The sequence below is a fragment of the Ochotona princeps genome, chromosome 17 (assembly GCF_030435755.1).
Source record: "Ochotona princeps isolate mOchPri1 chromosome 17, mOchPri1.hap1, whole genome shotgun sequence".
Taxonomy (NCBI): domain Eukaryota; kingdom Metazoa; phylum Chordata; class Mammalia; order Lagomorpha; family Ochotonidae; genus Ochotona; species Ochotona princeps.
Genome location: NC_080848.1, coordinates 2,994,757 through 3,009,368, shown reverse-complemented (window position 1 = coordinate 3,009,368; position 14,612 = coordinate 2,994,757). Strand labels below are relative to the sequence as shown.

The window sequence follows — 14,612 nt, the reverse complement described above, 5'->3', positions numbered from 1 at the left end:
CGCTCAGGGAACCAAGGTCATCTGCGCCAAGAGCCACACCTACCCTCAAGCCCTGAGAGAACTGGGTCTTGCCCACTCACCTCTCGGGATGCCTGTGACCTTGGCTTCTGCTAAGCTGGAAGCCACAACAGCCTAAGGAACCCGAACCCCTGCCACTGGGCCGGCAAAACAGTTGAGCAAGTCCCACCTGCAAGGGCAGTTCTTAAATCTAGCTGGTGTCTTCAAATTCAGGTGGCAGTCAGCTCCAAGAAATGGGTCTTTGGAATCCACGGGGCTCCTCATGGCGGATGGAGCAGAACCATCAACATTGCCAACCACCCAAGTCACACTGGACAGCAAGGACAACCGAGGAGCCCGGCAGCACCCAGAGGCTGCGTCCCTGAGGCCCAGGGCGGGAGCACGTTCCGAAAGCCACCAGCCTCCAGAGGCGGCGGCCCTGGCTACACAGGGGAACTCCCAGAGAGACACCGGTCAGCACCTGCTGGGGAGACAATGAGGGCGTGCCCCCACAGCAGCTTCTTTCCCTGACACAAGCAGTCCATTGCTGAAAGGAGTATTCTACAAACACTCCTCCTGCCAATGGACTGATACCCAGCCAGTGGAACTGGCTGCCTGATTTCCGCTTCTGAGGGATGTCCAGTGCATGCACTGCTGTATGTGGGTGCAGGCTTATTAGCAAGAGAAAGACCCTGCTGGTGCCACAGGGCTCTTCTCTGCAGTGGGGTCTTGTCCCGGCCCAGCCATCCTCAGACAACCTCCCCACCACCACTCCCCCATGGAGTGATGCCCGGTTCCTGCACCGCCTTTGTCTCCCAGGGTGAGGGAAGCCCCGAGAACCCCTCTGAAATCAAACCTCTCAACCTCCTGGGACCTCACACCACACCGGGCAGGTCTGACTCTGCACCTGCACCCGAGCTGTTCTGCAGGAGCCCAGGAAGGAGGGGTGTGAGGTGTAGTGGTGTGTGTGTGTGAGATTCACTGACAGGAATTCACACTCGGGAAAACAAGCCACCCAACCCGCCAGCCTCGGGGCACAAGATCTGAGGTCTCTGATGACAAACTTCTTTGTTTTGTAAAACTGAGAGGCACCCCAATACCATATGGAAATCCGATGTTTACTTTGCAGGCTTTAGGCTTTGCAAATCGGGGACCCTCCTCCATCCACAGTCCTGTAACATAAATCTGTTGTCCCCAGAAGTCCGAAAGCACCTGAGCAGCCGTCAACCCCAGAGGCGGCTAGCCCTGTCCACCCCAGTACCATTTGAGACCTTGGGTCCTGACCGGAGAACAGGACAAAGTTCTCTGCAGCCATGAAAATAAGGCTACAAGATAAAACACAAAGGCGCTGTTCACCCACATCTTCCCAACTTCCCGGGCCCTCGGAGCACACTGGGTTCTCAGCCCTGGCTTGCTGCGACCCCTCCCTGCCCGGGGCGGGAGCACAATGCCGCAGCAGGCAGCTGCTCCTGGGGGGGTGGGACAGCCTAGCGCTGCACTGGAGGCCCCCCACCCCACCCTCGGGGAGTCGGTGCACGCCCAGTAGCTGCAGGACGATGGCCGTGCAAGTCCCCTCCCCCTCGAGCCGGGAAGCCCAGGGCCCGGTCCCAGGCCGGCTGGCGTGTGCGCCCTGAGCTGGTACAATGACTTTGCAATGGAGCGCAGCCTCCGCGGCCACTGCAGTGGCACGGCACGGGGCAGGGCCACCCCGAGGTCAGGGCTCTGCTGCCCCCCACACCTCCCCTGGCGCCCCGACCGCGCCCGGCCGCACCTTGGTCTCCTTCACGTGCTGCTTGACGCCCTCCGGGTACCACTGGACGCGCACGTAGCCGCGGCGCAGCGGGCTGGACCGGCCCTCCTCGTGGCCGGCGCCGCCCGCCTCGGAGCAGCCCGAGCTGCCGCGGCCATCGTCCTCGCCCTCCGAGTCCGAGTCCTCGCCGTGGATGAGGCGCACCAGCCCGAAGTGCACCGAGCCGCGGTAACGGCCCGACACCAGGTCGTGAGAGAACAGCAAGCGCTGCGAGCCGGCTTCGGGGCCGGAGTCTGAGGAGGGCCCGGAGGTCGAGTCCGGGCCGGACGTCGGCGCCGTCTCCGGGGCGGGAGCGGGAGCCGGGGCCTGGGCGGGCGCGGCGGGCGCGGCGGGCGCGGGGGCTGCGGGATCCGCCATAACTGCTCTGCGTGAGTCTCGGGCGGCGGCGGCGGACGAGGCGCGGGGAGGCGGGACCTGCGGCGCGGGGGCGGGGCCGCGGCGCGCTGACGTGACCCTGCGTGCGTCCGTCGTCAGGGAGCCGGGATGCGGTTGCTAGGAGCCAGCGCCTCGTCGCTAGGGGACGCTCGAGATGCTGCCGAGGGAGCGGCGTCCGGCGGAGAGGGACGGACGCTGGACAACGCCGAGGCCGAGCCAGGCCCGAGGGGCTCCAGGTCCAGGAGGAGGAAGTTCAGGGTTGCCCCGGGGTCAAGGGGACAGGCCGACGGGGCGGAGGAGACTCAACAACTTTTAATGAGTTGTCCCAGTCTCGGCTTAGGCCATACGAGGTTATACCTGCCTTTCCAGGTGTGTAATTTATGTAGGGAGGCAAATAACACCTTAAATAGCTCCAAAGCAACTCGGAGGTTGCTGCTGAGCCAGGCTGTAATGGGCAAGTGTAGGGCGTTAGGAAGGAAGTGACTCCGTGTGGACTGGTCCACGAGGTGCTGAAGCAGAGTCAAAACAAAACAAAAAGGCAGGAAGAAAGAAAAGCAAACATCATGGCTCCAGGGACTCGGGCCCTGCCTTGTCGTGCATCCAGTAAAGCTGACGCCTGCGGTGCCAGCAGCCCCCATGAGGGACACAAGTCCCCTGACTTTCCATCCAGCTCCCTGCTGCAGCGCCTGGGAAAGCCGTGGAAGGTAGCCTGCGTCTGGGGCCACTGCCACCATCGTGGCTGTTTGGGGAGTGACCCAGTGAATGGAAGATCCTGCTTGCTCTGATCCTCTCTCCCTCAGCCTTTCAAGCAAATAAATGAACCTTTGAAAAAAATTATGTTTACTGGAAAGGCATTCACAGAAAGGAGAACCAAGTCTTCCATCTGCCGGTTCAGTTCCCAAGCGGCTGCAACCACTGGAGCTGAGCTGATCCGAAGCCAGGAGCCAGCAGTTTCTTCTAGGTCTCCCATGTAGATGTAGGGACCCAAGCACTTGAGCCAGTCTCTGCTGTTTTCCCAGACCATTTGGCAGGGAGCCGGGTAGGAAATGGAGCTGCTAGCTCTCCAACCTGTGCCCATAAGGGGTTCCATTGCTGCAGGCAGAGGGTTACCTGTTACACCACTGTGCCAGCCCCAGAATGAGGGACATCTAAACAGTGAGGCTAAATGCCTGACCCTCACCTTGGTTCTCTCACCTGTAAAACTCAGGTGACAACAGCACTACCTGTGGGCCCGGCCCTCTGGCTTAGTGGCTAAATCCTCACTTTGCATGCGCTGAGATCCCATATGGATGCCAGTTGGATACATTTTTTTAAAAAAGGGAAAGAAGGGCCCGGCGGCGTGGCCTAGCGGCTAAAGTCCTTGCCTTGAAAGCCCCGGGATCCCATATGGGCGCCGGTTCTAATCCCGGCAGCTCCACTTCCCATCCAGCTCCCTGCTTGTGGCCTGGGAAAGCAGGAGAGGACGGCCCAAAGCTTTGGGACCCTGTACCCGCGTGGGAGACCCGGAAGAGGTTCCTGGTCCCGGCATCGGATTGGCGCACATCGGCCCGTTGTGGCGCACTTGGGGAGTGAAACATCGGATGGAAGATCTTCCTCTCTGTCTCTCCTCCTCTCTGTATATCCGGCTTTCTAATAATAATTTTTAAAAAATCTAAAAAAAAAAAGAAATCTAAAAAAAAAAAGGGAAAGAAAAGAAAATAGAGAGACAGGCCCAGTGCAGTAGCCTTGCAGCTGAAGTCCTCACTTTGCAAGCTTCGTGACCCCATATGGACGCCAGTTCATATTGCGACTGCTCCACTTCCCATCCAGCTCCCTGCTTGTGGTCTGGGAAAGCAGTAAAGGATGGCCCCAAGCCTTGGGACCCTGCACCTGCATGGGAGATGCAGAGGAAATTCCTGGCTCCTGGCTTCAGATTGGCTCAGCTCCAGCCGTTGCAACAACTTGGGGAGTGAACCAGCCGATGGCATATTTTTTTCTCTCTGCCTCTCCTTCTCTCTGTAAATCTGCCTTTGCAGAAAAAAAAAATAAATAAATCTTTAAAAAAGAAAAAAAAGAGAGAGAGTGAGAGCACTTTCTGTGTCATTTTCAGCAGGGGGCTTAGAGGAAGTGGAACCATGCCTGGCCTAAACTCCCCTGAATGAGCTGGACCGTTATTGTAATATTTCAAAAAGCCCTGCCTGCACTCAACTCCAGATAGCAAGACTGTGGTTGGGCTGGTCTGTTCCACCTTGTCATTTCACAGTATAAAAGGAAATTCTACCAATGCAATGTGTCACCTAGGTTTCAAAAGCTTTAGATGGGTTTTCAGAGGATGGACTCCTAGCTGGAAAGAAAGACTAGCAAAGGGCTAGCTTTTCACTTGCTCGGTCAAATCTGTTCTTCTGCAAGATCATCACTAACAGCTTAGCAAGAAGGTTTGATAATGCAGCACTCAGGAACCTGTGCCTGGACAGTAGGCTAAGCCTCTACCCGCAGTACCAGCAGCCCATGTGGGCACCGGTTCAAATCCAAGCGGCTCTGTAGGAGGACATTGTGACCGTAGAAGGTCAGTGAGCACAGGATTACAGTTGGTTGGATAATATTTGGAGGAGAATAACCAAATGGCTACCTTTTGTGTACCTTATTGGATATCATTTGCATAAGAACAGTGGAGTGGACAGTATGTATATGAGAACACCTGGTGGAATACACAAGACAAAAGAGTTCCAAACAAAAGCATTGATGGTTTGTTGATGAGCTCAATACTTCCTCCCTTATCCTGTATGGCCCTCAGTGTATAAAGTTTGATGCCACTAATAAACTACGGCTTTTGACCATCAGTCAGGGTCCACATGTTATTATCGGCTCCATGCACCAAGTCCATCGCTGCGGGACAGCTACACGGCTCCACTTCTGATCCAATTCCCTGTTAAGAGCTTGGGAAGGCAGCGGAGCATGGTACAGTCCTTGGAACCCTGAACTCACGTGGGAGACCTGGAAGAAGCTCTTGGTTCCTGGTTTGGATTGGCTCAACTCTAGCCCCATTGCAGCCATTCAGGGAGTGAACCATCAGATGGAAGGTCTTTCTCTCCTTTCTATAACTCTGCCTTTCAAATAAAAAATAAAATCTTTTTTAAAAAGAAAATAAGGCCGGGAACAGGAGCCTAGTGGCTAAAATTCTCACCTTGCACACACCGGGATCCCATGTGGGCGCCGGTTCTAATCTTGGCAGCCCTGCTTCCCATCCAGCTCCCTGCTTGTGGTCTGGGAAAGCAGTTGAGGACGGCCCAAAACCTTGGGACCCTGCACCCATGTGGGAGACCCGGATGAAGCTCCTGGCTTTAGATCAGCTCAGTTCCAGCCATTGTGACCGCTTGGGGAGTGAACCAGAGGATGGAAGATCTTTCTCTGTCTTTCCTTCTCTCTTTAGATCTGACTTTCCAATAAAAATAAATCCTTTTTAAGATACGTTTTCTATCTTAGGCCCGTGCTTGTCACTTTGAATTCATTAAATAAATAAGAAGGAAATGTCCTTTCATGCCTAAGCCCTGAGTGAAGTGCTGAGCCTGCGGCTTCTTGTCAGCAGAGCTAACACTAGCCATCCTCCTTGGGCTGGGACATCCTGCCGGCACCAGTTGCTGTGCACAGGTGATGAGGAACCAGCCAGGAAGCCTGATGGCAGAGGCCCCCTCAGCATGGCAGGGGCGGGTTTGCATGTGACCCTTCGCCTGGGACTGTGGCTGCTGCACTGTTGGAACTCACACAGCTGGAGGTCAAAGGTCTGGGGTTCCTCTACCCGACCCCCATTGCCCTGCTGAGGGAGGAAGCAACAGGCCGGCCAGCGCACATGCCCAGATACACTGCTTAGGTCTCAGGGAGAAGTCTTCAGTCCCTCTCCTGCGCCCTCACCCCCCTGTGGCTTGGCTGTGGGCAACAGACTGTTTACAGATGTGCGTGTCAGGCAGCCAGCCAGGCAGCCACTCCCCTGGCTGTATGGGGTGGGCACAGTGCAGGCAGTGGAGCTGATCTAGGGGAAGCAGGCCTGACTCGCCCCTATCTGAGGCACCCAGCGTCACCGCTGCAGCTCCAGCCCAGCCTCCCTGGGCCAGCAAGTCCAGGCTGACCAGCAGAACCCTTTCTGCCCTGGAGTAGGTGTTTGGGGACCCTGTGGTGTTGCCAAAGATGCTAGAGTGACAAAGTCCTGAGCCCTCCTATGGCCTGGTGGGCCAGTGGGATGCTGGAGTAGCAGGTGTTTCTACAGCTAAGAGGCCCCTTCCACTCAGGTGGGATTGGCCCAAGGATGCTGGGGAGCAGTGGTGCTTAGCCATTGAAACTGCTGCTATAGCAGGGGGTCCTAGTCCCTGGGGCCAGACAGGTGGTACCTGGGACCACAGTGCAAGGACTGAGCCATGACTGCTGCCTATTTCCTGTTGCCCAACTCATGGAGATCCAAGGGCGAGGCACCCTGAATACCACCCTCTCGTACCCACTCCCAGGCAGGTCTCCCCAGCACCAACTCCTAGGCACTTCCAGGATGTGACAGCCACGGGAATATTGTTTCTGTGCCCTAAGGTCTCCTGCTGACTGATGGCAGTGTGACCTGCCCTCCCCTACCCTGAGCTTGCTGCCTGTCAGCAGTAACCCTGAGGTAGTCCAAACCCAGATGGTGGCCCGCCCCATCCCTGAGCTCCTTGGCCGCTCTGCTGGTGGCTGTGTGCCCTTCTCCTCCCCGCACCGGCTCTGCCACTTCTGAGGCTTTCCTTTTAGTGGGACTAGTCACGACGCTGCCTTTGTGGGGAATGGCTTCTCATGGCACTTGCCTGGAAGCATTGACTGGGGCACCTGTCCATCAGTCCCTAGCCCCCTAATTTTTTTTTAAGATTTGTTTATTTTTATTGGAAAGTCAGACATACAGAGAGAAAGATCTTCCATCCATTGGTTCACTCTCCAAGCAGCTGCAACGGCCAGAGCTGAGCCAATCTGAAGCCAGAAGCTGGGAGCTTCTTTCATGTCTCCCACGCGGGTGCAGGGTCCCAAGGCTTTGGGCCGTCCTCTCCTGCTTTCTCAGGCCACAAACAGGGAGCTGGATGGGAAGTGGGGACACCGGGATTAGAACTGGAGCCCATATGGGATCCCAGAGTGTGCAAGGCAAGGACCTTAGCCACTAGGCTATTGTGCTGGGACTCTGACCCCTTCCTTCACAGGGACTGGGTGGGCCACCTGATCTACCTGCTACATTGTTTCAGGAATAAATGAAAAAAAAAAACACACAAATGTTCATCAGACATGGGGGTCAGCTGGCTGTGTGGGTCTCTGGGCTCCCCCAGAGAATGGCCCTTTGTGGCCCAATTCCCTCGCCTTCCCGCCTGTTCTTTCTCCATGCAGTAGGCGTGCACCATGCTCTGGCCTCAGGCGCCCGCCGGCACTGGAAGCATCTTCATCCTCCACTTCACCCCTGCATCTGTCCAAACCACTTTTCACTGCAGCAGATCCAGCTCGGGCAGGCCTTCGCATCTGAGCATCCCCCTCCATCCCTGCCAGCGAACCACGTCGTCTTCATCTTGGTAGCCTAGCAGCTAGCACACAGTAGGTACTCAGAACTCTCCCAGAGTCACTGTGGGTCCACTGTGGGCAACGTGTTCCAGTGGAGCCAAGAGTGTAGGCACTCGGACCTGGAGGACTCCGGACATAGTGGTCAGGTGGGAAACCTGGAGAAGGAGAGCTGGTCAATGCGGGAACATTTTCCACATTGCAGGGCTCCAGGGTCCTCCAGGAAGCCTGGAGAAGGCTTCCTGCTTGGGGGGCAGCACTGCAGGGGGTTGAGCCGTTACTGAGGCACTGGCATCCCACAGGGGAGTGCTGGCTGGAGTCCTGGCTGCTCTGTTTCCTGTCCAGCTCCCTGCTCATGCTCCTGGGAAGATAGCAGATGACTTACATGCTAGGGCGTCTGTCACTCAGGTGGGACACCTGGATGGAGCCCCTGGCTCCTGGCTTCAGCCTGGCCCAGTCCTGGCTGTTGTGGCCATCTGGAGAGTGAAGTGGCAGAGGAAGATGTAGCACTCTGTCTTTTTCTCTCCTTCTCTCTGCCTTTCAAATAAAATAAATAGCCGTGCAAGTTTCCACCGGCAGGTGGAGCGGGCACAAGCCACGCCAGGAATGTGACCAGCAAAAGGAGGCAGAGATGGAGGCCTTCAGATGGGGTCTTGTGGGGCCCACATCACCCCTTGCCCTGTGCCTGACAGGTCCCCTGGTGTAACTGAGGGAGTTTTGACTAGTCTTCGCTTGATCTGACATGTGAGGCAAAGATTCCAATTGCAGAAAGTTGCCTGGGTCAAAAAGGCTGTGAATCCCCCCGCGCCCACAGTGGCCAAGGCCCTCTTGGCCCAGGAGAGACAAGGGGGATGGGATGTGCCCCTCCTTTTGGGAGAACAGCAGGGTCACCTGTGGCTTACCTGGGGAACTTCTACACCCCCGGATTCTACCCTAGGACTTGAGGTCTGGATCTCGGGATGGGGAGCAGGGGGCCTGGGTGTTGGCCCCGAAGCAGGAAGGGCTGTGGGACAGATGGGAGGTCCAGGGGCCCAGGCCCCACCCACACTCACAGGTCCCCTCACAGCATGCTAGCCCTCCTGGCTCCCTTCCTGCCCCGTGAGGCCAGTCTATGCTGGCCACTCCCTCTCTGACTGTACAGATAGGGCCGCCAGGCAGCCCCGTGCGACTGGACCCTTGAGTAAACACCGTCCCAGTGAGCTCCAGCTAGTGCACGGGCATGCTGCTATCTTAAGTTGTTTGTTGTTTATTTGAAACACAAATTTCACTGGGTGTCTTCTACATTCGTTTGCTAAATTTGGCAAGACTACTCACTCACACAAGACATCTAAGATTAATTTATTTCTTGAAAAGGCAGAGTTACAACAAGAAGGAGCTCTGCTATCCTCTGGCAGTTAGCTGCAAAGACTGGGCCTGCGTTTGGCTGAAGCCAGGAGCCAGGAGCTTCACCTGGGTCTCCCACGTGGGGGGCAGGGGGCCAGCTGCCCCTGTTTTTACCAGGCACATTACCAGGGAGCTGGATGGGAAGTGGAGCAGCACCCGTATGGGATGCCAGCATCACAGCCAGCAGCTTTACTCACTAGTGCACAGTGTGGCCCCCATCAGAGGCCATTTCCTGAGGCCGCTGTGTTGGGCAGATTTATTTATTTATTTATTTATTTATTTATTTATTTATTTATTTTATTACAAAGTCAGATATACTGAGAGGAGGAGAGATAGAGAGGAAGTGGAGCTGCCGGGATTAGAACCAGCAGCCATATGGGATCAAGGAGAGGACCTTAGCCACTAGGCCACACTGCCGAGCCCGGGCAGATTGATTTGTTTGCAGCTGTCTGAGGGGGAGGATTGCACGAGCTGGGGCAGGTACTCACAGTGCGCTGTCTGTCAGCAGACATGGTCTAGAGACAGATGCTACCAGTCTTACAACACAAAACCCACCACAGACAGGGCTTGCATTGTTGCCCAGTGGGTGAAGCCACCACCTGTGATGCCAGCATTCCAGCAGGCACCAGTTCACGTCCCAGCTGCTTCGTGTCCAATCCTGCTTCCTGCTAATGCCCTGAGAGAAGCAGTGGAAGGTGGTGGCCCCCCATGCCTCTTTCTCTCTCCCCGCCCCCCATAGCTTTTTCAAATAAATTATATTTATTTTTTTAAAGGTTTATTTATTTTATTGGAAAGGCAGATGTACAGCGAGGAGGAGAGACAGAGAGGAAGATCTTCCGTCCAATGGTTCACTCCCCAAGCTACCACAACGGCTGGAGCTGAGCCAATCCAAAGCCAGGAGCCTCTTGCAGGTCTCCCACACGGGTACAGGGTCCCAAGGTTTTGGACTGTCCTCCACTGCCTTCCCAGGCCACAAGCAGGGAGCTGGATGGGAAGTGGAACTGCCAGGACACGAACTAGCGCCCATATGGGATCCCGGTGTGTTCAAGGCGAGGACTTTAACCACTACGCCAGGAGCCAGGAACTCTGCTTCTGCTGGGGGAGGGGCGGGCAGGGGCCAGGAGCATTTAAGCTGCCCCCTAGGGCGCACACCAACGGGAAGCTGGGGGAGGCACCGCAGCCAGGACTTGAGCCGAATTCCAAGATGGCATGGGGGCATCTGAACCCATTGTGCCACCACGCCAGCCCTCCTCTTTCTGCTTCTTACCAGTATTTCTTATTTGAGAGACACAGAGTGAGACAGAGTGAGCCCTCCCACCAGGTCACGTCCCGGATGCCCACAGTGGCAGGGGCTGCGGCTGGGAGCTCTGGTCATTTCTCCCCCATGAGTGGCAGGAATCCAAGTACTGGGGCTGTGTCCCCTGTGCTTCCCAGAGGCCACGCTCGCTGGAAGCTGGCACCGGGAGCCGGGAGGCCAAGCCAGGCACTCCGGGGTGGAACGCAGTCCATCTGCCTGGTCCTGGTCATGAACGTCCTGTCCTGAGTGCCCTGTCTCTGTGCTGTCCTATGTGTCAGTGGGGTATCTGTTACCCTCCCCATCCCCATCCCCTGCTCCGTCCACCAGGAGAGGCGTTCCTTCCATCCCCCACTGAGGACTGGATCTCCAGCCCTGCTCAAGCCTCCGCCTTCCCATGTCCAGCCATGTTTTCCAGGAATATTAGGTCCACTCTGAGTTAGTGACAACAGCTGTCCGAACACAGCGACTGGGCTGGACCACCAGGGGGTGCTCAGGAGCCAGACTGCAAGAAGGGACAGAAGAGGCCTTGCAGGGACCCTGGAAGTTGGAAAAAAGTTCCAGAGGGCCTGGCCTGGTAGCCTCGTGGCTAAAGTCCTCACCTTGCACGCACTGGGATCCCATATGGGTACTGGTTTGTGTCCCAGCAGCCCCACTTCCCATCCAGCTCCCTGCTTGTGGCCTGGGTGCCACAGTTGAGGACAGTCCAAAACCTTGGGACCCTGCACCCATGTGGGAGACCTGGAAGAAATTCCTGGCTCCTGGTCACCTCAGCTCCGGCTGTTGCGGCCTCTTGGAGGAATGAATAAGCAGATGGATCTTTCTCTCTGTCTCTCCTCCTGTCTGTATATCTCCAGTATAAATAAATAAATCTTAAAAAAAAGAGAGAGAGAGAGAGAGGGAGAAGTTCTGGAATACCAACCATTCCCCCTCACCCCACTCCAGGCCCCAACCAGGAGCCGAGGAGCTCCAGTCTCGGGTTTGCATAGGGGCAGAACTGGGACGCGCTGAGTGGCAGGCGAGTGAGGCAGTAGCTGAGCCCAGGGCTTCCGTCTAAGGGTCCTGAAGGCGGAGAAGAAAGGGTGCCTGCAGGGATCATGGGTCAGCCCAAGGTCAGCTACGTAGTCTGTGCTGGCCTCAGCCGAGGGCCAAGGGCAAGAGCGGCGCGCCCTCTGCTGGCGGCTCTCAAGAGTGCGCCTGCAGGGCCAGGGGATCAGGGACTAGGGAGTGGTTAGGGTCTCTGTGCTGGGGCGTGGAGTCAGATGCCTGCATCCTGGAGAAGGCAGGACCAGGCAAGGAGGACAGGGAAGGTCTGTGTGCAAGAGGAGACAGAGAGGCTGAGCTTCCGGAGGGAATGGATAGACAACCTTGGAAATGGCTTGGGAGAGCAATGCTGTGGGGGTATTTAAGCTTAAAGGAGACAACAGCTGAAGTGAATGGTCAGCCAGCTGCGTGCATATCCCCTTCCTCCCCCACTCACAGGGAAGCTGAATGTCCTGTAACCCATGAAGCCCCATCCTGGCCCCGTAGGTGTGAATCGGACCCTCACGGCTGCTCTGGCTTTCTGTCCCCTCACCTGCAAAGTGCAGAGGCTGTTCTGTGGCAGGTCAGTGACATCCTGGTTGTTCCCTGCTTACACGCAGTCCCGGTCTCCTGTGCTCCATTAGGCACAGGGAGCATTGAACTTGTGGCCTGCAGGGTGTGGTGAGCTCCAGTTTCAGGGGGTAGTGCACACTGTCCAGATTGTCTGAGCTGGCAGCCATGCCCTAGAGATCCAGGGGGCTGGGGCTGCAGGCCAGGCGGGTGGGATGGGAGCACATGGCCCCAAGAAGGCTTCCTGGCCGTGCTGGGGTTTGCAGCTGCTAGGACAGTGGCCAGCTGAGCCCCGTGTGATCGTCTCTAACTCCAGGGCCTCAGCTGCTGCTGTGAAATCTGTCTCCTCCCCAAGCTGCCTGGGGCGGGGCGGGGCTGGGTGTCCTGCTAACCTGCTTGGTGCAGCTCGGGATGCAGGGTGCGGGGGAGATTAGACATTGCACAGAACATCACGTGTTGCCAGAGACACCTGCCACCGTCCTGCCAGGCAGCAGGGCTCCCGCACTTGTCACAGCCTCCAGGTGACTGCCTGGCTCTGCGGAGGAAGACAGCCAGGGCTGCTGCTTCCCACGGTCTTGGTAAGTGGGACTCCGCAGCCTTGGTCCCCAGCCTTTAGGACTGAGCTTCTAGACCAGGGGAACAGGCAGAAGCCATGGGGTAAAGTCTGCAGCGGAGGGCAGGGTGACCTTGTTAAGAACTGTGCATCTGGGGTGCCATGGGAGTCTGTGAGGTGCTTGGTGTGCGCCCCGTTCCCTGCCCTCCCACCCCACCCCAGCCAAGTCCTGCGTGTGTGTGTTGTGCATAAATGGGGGGAATTCATGGCCACCCTGATTAAAGGGCTTTTCCCAGCATCTTCCAGCCATAGCATCTGGCACCCCAGGGCAGGGCAGGCTCCTTCCAGAGTCACAACCCCAGGAATGGTGGCATGGGGCCAGGGTATCACAGTTGAATTAGAAGTGGGCCAAGGGAGTTCAGGCGCCTTCCCTCCTTGGGGCAAGCAGCTGCACTGGGGGTTACTCGACTCTGTTGAGCCCCGCCCATCTCCCCCCACTGGCCCCTAGGGCTCACCCAGAAGGGCTGTCCCACACTCCCATCCCTCCAGGATGCAAAGTAGGTGAGGGAGTCTAGGGTTTGCAACTTCCGGTAGCCTCCCTGGGGCACAAGCACCTGGGAAGGACCCCCTACCAGCTCCAACTCTCAGAGACTGGATGATGCACTGCTTCATCAGAAATGGGAACTGGACCGCTGACCCTGGCTGCTCCGACAGGTACAGGAGGTCGGTGCCTCAGCCAGAGTACCCCAGGGAGGCAGCAGCCACCAGGATGTCCACATTCAGCATCTACCCCCCGAGACCCGAGGCCCTGCGCTCGCCCTCCCGGGCCACCCCCGAATCCCCAGGCTGCCAGCGACGCCACACCCTCCCTGCCAGTGAGTTCCGCTGCCTCAGCCCTGAAGACGCGGTCAGCGTGTTCGAGATCGAACGCGAAGGTGGGCAGCCCTGCTCTGGCCCAGTGCTCCCTGGGAGGAGACCCTCGAGGGCCCCAGGGGCTCAGCCCCCAAGTGTGGATTCAGGAAGGCGGGGAGCAGCAGCCCTGATTGCTGGGGACAGGGGGCTTTGCAGGTGAACATTTGGTGGGCACGGGCAGCCCAGTGACCACCCACGCCTGCCCCCTCCCCCCTGCAGCCTTCATCTCTGTGTCAGGCAGCTGCCCCCTGTTCCTGGACGAGATCCGGCACTTCCTGACCCTGTGTCCAGAACTGTCTCTGGGCTGGTTCCAGGAGGGCCGCCTGGTGGCCTTCATCATTGGCTCGCTCTGGGACAAGGAGAGACTCACGCAGGTGAGGGGCAGGGTTCCACAGGAAACAAACTGAACCAGGGAAGGGGTGGGATCTTCTTCCCTTGGAACTGGGGAAGGGGTGGTGGTGGTGTGTTCCTCCCTTGGAATGGAGGAGAGGAGTTCCAGTCCCAGGCCTCTCTCGACCCAGCCTCTTTGGGAGCCCCCACCGGAGGCAGCCTGGCCATCTGCTCTTGGCCGGGCTGAGTGGCCTGGGGGAGCAGGTGCCAGCAGAGGCCCACCCCTGCAGGAGTCACTGACGCTGCACAGGCCTGGCGGCCGCATGGCACACCTGCACGTGCTGGCCGTGCACCGCACCTGCCGGCAGCAGGGCAAGGGCTCGGTGCTGCTGTGGCGCTACCTGCAGCACCTGGGCCGCCAGCCAGCTGTGCGCCGGGCTGTGCTCATGTGTGAGGACGGCCTGGTGCCCTTCTACGAGAGGTTTGGTTTCTGCACCGTGGGCCCGTGTGCGGTCACCGTGGGCTCCCTCGCCTTTACCGAGCTCCAGTGCTCCGTGCGGGGTCATGCCCGCCTGCGCAGGAATAGTGGCTGCTGAGCAGGCAGGTGCCCTGCCCTGCCCCAGCCTGGCTGAGTGTGACAGCACTCCCCAGCCCCAGGAGAGGGGAAGGAGTCCCTAACCAAAGCGGGGCTCCCCCCCTGCTGGCCTGCCTCCTCCTTGCCCTCAGTCAGGCTACCCGTCTCCTGCCAGCCTCATGACCACTCCGCCCTCATTGCCCTTGGCCCTGGTCTCAGGGTGCAGGACTAGGGGTAGCAAGTGTTTGGTTGGGCACCTACT

The 14,612-nt window shown here is 57.8% G+C and overlaps 3 protein-coding genes across 3 annotated transcripts in view; 1 reads left to right on the top strand and 2 right to left on the bottom strand.

Moving 5' to 3' along the window:
- Nucleotides 1-2,211, bottom strand: part of UBE2O (ubiquitin conjugating enzyme E2 O) — a 44,679-nt gene extending 42,468 nt beyond the window's left edge. The window contains exon 1 of the mRNA XM_058676560.1: nt 1,769-2,211. Within this exon, the coding sequence (XP_058532543.1) occupies nt 1,769-2,164 (396 nt within the window). The 5' untranslated portion in view covers nt 2,165-2,211. The remainder of the gene's footprint in view (nt 1-1,768) is intronic.
- Nucleotides 1-14,612, bottom strand: part of QRICH2 (glutamine rich 2) — a 159,731-nt gene that overhangs the window by 124,229 nt on the left and 20,890 nt on the right. The window lies entirely within an intron of this gene.
- Nucleotides 13,257-14,372, top strand: AANAT (aralkylamine N-acetyltransferase). The gene is made up of 3 exons (XM_004592883.2): nt 13,257-13,469; nt 13,666-13,820; nt 14,067-14,372. The coding sequence occupies exons 1-3, from the start codon at nt 13,304-13,306 to the stop codon at nt 14,370-14,372; spliced, it is 627 nt and encodes a 208-aa protein (XP_004592940.1). The 5' UTR covers nt 13,257-13,303.